The 7122-nt window shown below is 36.5% G+C and overlaps 1 protein-coding gene across 1 annotated transcript in view; it reads right to left on the reverse strand.

The window, feature by feature from the left end:
- LOC108578540 (fibrillin-1-like) overlaps positions 1–7122 on the reverse strand; it is a 141272-nt gene that overhangs the window by 90135 nt on the left and 44015 nt on the right. Inside the window, exons 5-6 of the mRNA XM_017941899.1 lie at positions 6657–6788; positions 1865–1987 (exon numbers count right to left, since the gene is read on the reverse strand). Of these exons, the coding sequence (XP_017797388.1) occupies positions 1865–1987; positions 6657–6788 (255 nt within the window). The remainder of the gene's footprint in view (positions 1–1864; positions 1988–6656; positions 6789–7122) is intronic.

The raw sequence follows: 7122 nt of genomic DNA on the forward strand, positions 1-7122 counted from the left end.
GTATTTTATTATTTATTATGATATAGATGATAGTATTTAAATTTTAAAAATTGTTGATAATATTTTTGACAATTATTAATATTACTAATAATATTGTTTGAATAATAACGTTCTCTTGGAGGTATTTTACTATAAATATAGTCTACTCTTGGTGATATTTTATTAATAATATAGATAATAAAACCACAATTTTATAAACTGTTAATAAATATCATTAACAATAATTAATATTACTAATAACACTGTTTGGACCATAACAGTGTACTCTCAAAGATATTTTATCGTACACTAAATGCAAATTAATATGAATCCTCTATTAGAAACTTCTCCTTGACGTCACGCATGTTCTCTAATCCCTTTATCACAACTACGACAATAATCGCCCCACTAATCCACTCAGATCAATTAGCAACCGATAATCTGCAGCGTACTATTTTGCATCAAGGTAACATTTAGCACTTATAATTTATTCACGTTTAATATCTATCCTACAAATATTTCCAAGAATCACCGCGTTCGTTTCAAATCAATGTTCCTTCATCACAGAAATATCTTCTATTTACCTATATTCTACAAAAATTGAAACACATCATTTCACACTGTACAATCATTCAACCCATTCGAAAGCTGATAAATCCACGAACCGTCCAACAAATTCCTGAAGCAGTATTATCATTTTTATTTACCGTAAAATTCCCCTATTAAGATATACCCTCGAGCGCTCCGACGCGAATCGATCCGACTTCCACGCAAAAGTGAGAAAAAAGTTTTGCTTATACAAAGAGCGCGGGGAAGAAAAAAGTGTCCTCGATATCGAGACCAGCGGTATTTCGTAATATCTCGTCGAATGCGAAACCATTACGAATTAACCGCAAGTAGTGGAACATATAATTTTCCCGCCGTTCGACCCTGACGTTTCGATTCCACGCCAAGTGTCTTTGATGGTAAAAGCGCGGGCGGAGAAAGAAGAAGGAACTCGAGAGATTTGATCTAGTCGTAAACGCAGACTGATTTACGTTTGCCTCGTGGATCGAGTGCTATTTCACAGAGAGGGAAGAGAGAGATAGAGAGAAATAAAAATCAGGATTGCGGCTAGAAACCGAAAATGATTTCTGCATTCCTCGAGCAGAGAGTACTTTCGTCTCCTCTCAGACGAATATGTATGTATTTCTGGCCGAACCCGGTTGAAAATTAATCGAGCACGGAATAATTCAGCCTGTTTACTTTCTGCTACTGACATGTTTTTAACGATGGAACTTTTTTATTTCCTTCCTTTTTTGCGAAGGATATTTTTAAATGCAATTATAATTTGCACAGAGAGGGGAAATATGAGAATGTAAATGTGAAACGAGTTTATATTTTTAAGTGCGTGATTGTATGCTTTGATCATCGTTATTTTACTAAAACAAGTAACTAAAGAGGTGAAATAATAATTTATCGATAATAGTTCTACTGAGTTCGTGATATTTATGTGCATTTTTTTTTACGAAGGAAATTTAAACGAGAAGAAAAATACGAGAGTGTAAACATGAAATGATTTTATATTTTGAAATTAATTGAAATTACTGAAAGAAATTTGTTTTTTGATCGAATGTCCATAGATGTATAAAGTATAATCGAACTTTCGTTGCTATATATTTTGATAATCATTGTTTTACTGAAATAGATCGTTAAAAAAATAAAATAATTTATTAACGATAACTCTACTGAATTTTCGTATACTTTAATATATTTGAATTAATCATATACTTCACTGTCATCAATTATTGTTTCACTCGTATCGTTTGCATCGAATAATTAAACAAATCTAAATTGAAGTGATTTGTCGTTGTTAATACAGAACGACCATAATTTTGCAACTTACCCAAGCACGATTTACCATCAGTTCCCAATTGATAACCAGGATGGCACTCACAATGGAAGGAACCAGGATCGTTGTGACAAATTCCAGCGCAACCAGCTGTACCTTCGGCACATTCGTCTACGTCTATGAAAAATCAACGATGAAACAATTATTATTTACAACGTCGCGTTCAATCGGTCGCAGTATGTTCTTGTCTTCGATCCAAATTTATGTTTCACGGGAAATCAACCGCATTTCGCGATTTTTCGCTGTAAAAACGTAACGTTTCAGCTTTCCTTTGTCCTCCTTTCGTCTCTCATTGTTAGTTACAATATCGAACAATCGTCGTATATCAATTTTTAACGCATTTTGAAAATTCATGGAGAATACGAAAGATATTTTCCTGCGTAACAAGATCTTTTAAAACAAATTTTTTAAAATTTTTTAGTTCGTTGAAATTTTTATATAAATTTTTTATGAGTAAAAAATGAGAATTAAGAGTGGTACAGTGTTTCGACTGAAGTTAATTTTAATATACCTCTGAACTTCGCTGTCTAGTTCAGTAAATGTTGTATTCAATTAGTTAACTGTGCTCAAAGATTGTATAAGCAATATTAACGTAGCTTTTCTATATTTTCTCTTATTTGAAGAATATAGAATATCAAAAATATCATTTCCAACTCCCTTTTCAGTATGCATTTTCCCCTGAACTTTATTTTACATTACATTAACAACATTCTCTACTCCCGTTCTCCCTACGAACAACATAATCCCATTCCATCCAACTTCCTGATCACCATACACTGTCGACTAGAAGTTTTCAATCACTCCATTTTCCAAACAAAAGCCAGAATTTTCAAATAAGACAAACTGGATCTTCAAATTTTTTCAGAAAAACTCTTCTTTCATTAAAAGTGATCCTATGAACGATCTTAACAAATGCTGTCATATTATGAATAAAGAGGTGTAGTATCCCATTGAAAAAAATTAATTTGACGTTCAAAGTTCTCTGCAACTTCATAAAAAAAAATTATTTTTAAAGCACATAATGTTCCCCTCTATATCAAACAAATTTCGCAATAATAATGTTTTCATATCTTCAAAGGTTTCCAGATAAAACGGACACACTTAGTCCACACAGCTTTGGGCACACGAATCTTAGAGCGGTTTATGCACTGTATCAATAATAAATAATTTTACATACTTCATTTTGTACATAATTGACATAAATCTACGTATATATTTTGTAAATTTTCATTACAGATGTGGCGACCGCCACGGAAGGCCTACGTACCTAGGCCTGGGTATATTAGTCCACACAGCTTTGGGCACACGAATCTTAGAGCGGTTTGTGCACTGTATCAATAATAAATAATTTTACATACTTCATTTTGTACATAATTGACATAAATCTACAAAACGTATTTTGTAAATTTTCATTACAGATGTGGCGACCGCCACGGAAGGCCTACGTACCTAGGCCTGGCGACTCTTGGCCCTCGAGGCGAATAGTCGAGAGATGTTTTCCAAACATCTTCGGGTTTCTTCGTCCTCGAGGACACTTCCTGGGACTTTCCCAGGGAAAAAGGGGCTACTTAAGGGAGCCCCGAAAAAGGCACGAGGCTTTTTGTCGTGGACATTCTTACCACATGCATCGTGTCGCCTACCCTTTAAAAATAGTTTAAGCGTTATCTGATTTAAATAAATATACTTGTGTTAAGCAACCTTAGTGTAATAATTACTTTTACACCACGTCACTTCCAAACAGACTCGGATAAGAAAGTTGTAAAAAGCGACCTTTACAATTTCCTTCGCGATTTCCACAAATTGCAATTTTTCCAAATTTTTGTACACGCCACCTGGTACCTACGCTAATCCTAGCTTCTAAGCAAAAAGAAACTCAAGTCGTCTGATCCAAGTTTCCGAGTATTACCGAGAGTAAACGTATTTCACTTTATTCACGTTCCTCCTCAGCGTTCCCGCCTCGCCCCGCGTTTTCCCGCGTCATTACGTCACGCCGACTCATTAGACAAGTTTCGGTTGCGTAAAACGCCCGACAATTCCGCGCGAGCGTTCGACTTACGCGCGATACCTCTCGCGTGACCACGCGAACGTGAATTATAGACGCGAGATTAGCAACGGCGACACGGATTCCAGCACGCAGAGACAACAACCGGAGAAACGAGAGAGCTCGGTTGCACTTGAAACACGCTTCGGATTCGAAGTCGCGCTCGTGTTCGCGGGCTCGTTTTCACGGAGATGCCGACGACGATTAGCATACAATGGGGAACCGGGCACCTACACCCTTGTCCAGACCACGCGTCTACCGCCGCCGTCGCCTGTTAAGTTGACTAATCGACGCGAAAGTGCCCGGTGATTTATGCACCGGCTCTACTAGGCGGCGGCCGGCGACCGCCCCGAATCGGACGAGAACTATTAGTCGACGATTGACGGACGCCGATTGCTCCTTCGTGACAGTTTATGTGAATGGTTATGGATGTGAATTCGGAAGCATTAGGTACCTGTTTGCACGACTGTGATCTATAGTAGTATTTTCCGTGGGATTTTTCTTCCTTTTTTTTTTTTTTTTGGTTGAGTTTTTGAAGGAGTTAATGCGAGGATTGGATTAGAGTGGAGAATGATTTGTTTCATTGGAAACCTGTTTTTTCATCGTGAGCACTGATTTTTAAGTGAAAGTAGTAAGATTGGTTTGTGTAGGTACACTCTTTAAAAAACAGAACACAGTGTAGGCTGTTAACCAAAACGTATTATATTTTAGAATATCCGCAGTGACTAAGATGGCTCGGCTATAACGAAAGTGCCCTCTCCCGCGTCCTATCCTGCGTTACTAAAAACCGTTAGAGCCTCCTAGTCCGAATGTCCTGGAAAAGGGCTTAGTTTATGACACCCTCAGGTATCCGCGCGCTTTCTCTTCCGGTGACCCTGGGTGACGAAGTCCAGGCCACCACTTCACCGCTTAAATCTCGCATTCCTTACATTTGAGAATTTTTTGTGGACTTTTGTTTTGCTTATTTCATTTTTAGTGGTTTTTGGAAGGAATTTAATATGCAGATTAGAGTTTCTTAGGAAACCTGTTTCTTCATCGTGAGCATTGATTTTTCAGTGAAAGTGGTACTATCGGTATGATTGGCTTGAGGATTTGATATAGAATTTTGTTGTCCTTATCTCTTATTTAGCGGTTTTTGGAAGGAATTCAATGCACGTTTAATTGGAAACTTTTTTTTTTATCTTAACACTGATTTTCAAGAGACAGTAGTATTATTGACGTGATTAATTTAAGGAAGACTTTCTGAGATGATTTTTCATTCATCAAATGTATAGACTAATGTATTATAAATGAAAAATTATTTCTTCCATTGGAAATGCGTCTCTGTTACCAGAAGTGACCTACGCAGTATAACAAAAAGAAAATGTTCAAGATTAAAAGAAAAAAATAACCGTACGAGAAATCCCATTCGCAATTAAAATATGAAAATATCTCGCGGTATGAAAGAGTTGCGAAAATTTCCGTGCAACGTTCGATAGCATGCACACAGAGCTCGAGTTCTATGGAATTTATTTAAGGAAAGCAAGATCTCGCGATTTACGAGATCCCCATTCAAAGGGCGTATTCGTTTTTTTTTTCACACGTTGAATTACACGGCTCTCTAACTTTAGATCCCCTGTCCCCGTTCGGATTTCGACGAAGTCGCAGTAAGAAGAAGTATGGGGATGGCCGTGCAGATTTTAGGGATAGAAGATTGTAAGCCTCCGTTGTGCAGCCTTATCCACCCACGCGACAACCATAAACCGTGGTATATCTCAATCTCGGATCGTATAGATTCAACAAATCCGACGATTTACTTCGGTGTACGAATATTGATTAAAAAAAAGAGAGAGAGAGAGAGAGAGAGAGAGAAATTCTTACGTAACGCTGTTACAAAACCGCTCGCTCAAAATGACGAATGTAAAAATTGTCACCTAACTCGTCATTCTTGACGCGACGTCGTTGCTACCGGTACAGTATTTTATGCCCTTCGTAGAACGGCGAATGATATATACCGGGTGTTAAAAAATGGCGATTCGAAAGTTTGTAACTTGGTACTTTGTGTACGTTCGATGAAATGAATAAAAATCATTTTTGACAATAGTAATTTCAGAATAAATGGAATTACTTTCTATGATTCGAGAAAAGTGTCATAATTTACTTGCAACGCAACGGAGAGAAAATTTATAGATGAAGCTACATCGAAATAATTTTCATCGATCCTTAGTTTGCAATAGAGAAACGACAAAAATTAGATTAATACAATTTGCTAATATTAGCTATATTACCCTCTATAATTCAACAAAAGTGCCATAATCTACTTACATCGTAATGGAGAAAAAGAATTAATAAGTGAAGTTATATCAAAGTATTTCCCATCAATTCTTAATTTCCACTAAAAAAAAAAAAGTATAATTTACTAATATTGTTAATGTTACCTACATTACTTTCTATAATTCAGCAAAAGTGCCATAATCTACTTGCATGGCAATAGAAAAAAAACATAAATGAAGCTATAGCAAAATATTTTCCATCAATTCTTAGTTTTCCCTAGAGGGACGTTAAAAATTTATCCAATGAAATTTATCCAAAAAAAAAAAAACAATATTAACTTGTTAACCTACGTTGCTAAAATCTAAGATTTCACCAGTGAGTATATCGAACAGTATACCGGTTCATTCACGCGTCACTTTTTCCTACTATCGTATATTCATCAGCATCAAACAATGCTTGCAATTATAGCATTCGAAATGAAATATAAATCACCTATGCAGGAAGATCCTTTGGCGCGAAATCCGTCAAAACAGGAGCACTTCACGCCGGTTTGAGTGTCTTCGCACACATGTTCGCAGCCGCCGCGATCCTGATTGCAACGGTTCACGTTATTGAGTGTCGCTTCTGGAACAAAAGCCAATGAATTTTTTCGCTACATAGACTGTTATCCAGCCGACTTTCCCTCCTCCTCGTCTAGTAGCGACGACTTTAAATCTATCGATCGCGATATTTCTATAGGTTCTTTACAGCTTGCGTAACATGCGTAATCACATCGACACTGTTTCGAAATTTTTTAATTTTTAAAACACAGTTCTCTGACAGTTTTTTGGAAAATGAAAATTTCACCAACTGTAGCAGGATAAACCAGAATTAACGTACCAACGAAGCTTTATTAAAGAGGAGAATAGTAAAATTAAATAAGAAATATAAGGTGTAAAATAAAAAAGGATTGTTTGGT

The sequence above is a fragment of the Habropoda laboriosa genome, unplaced genomic scaffold (assembly GCF_001263275.1).
Source record: "Habropoda laboriosa isolate 0110345459 unplaced genomic scaffold, ASM126327v1 scaffold41, whole genome shotgun sequence".
Taxonomy (NCBI): domain Eukaryota; kingdom Metazoa; phylum Arthropoda; class Insecta; order Hymenoptera; family Apidae; genus Habropoda; species Habropoda laboriosa.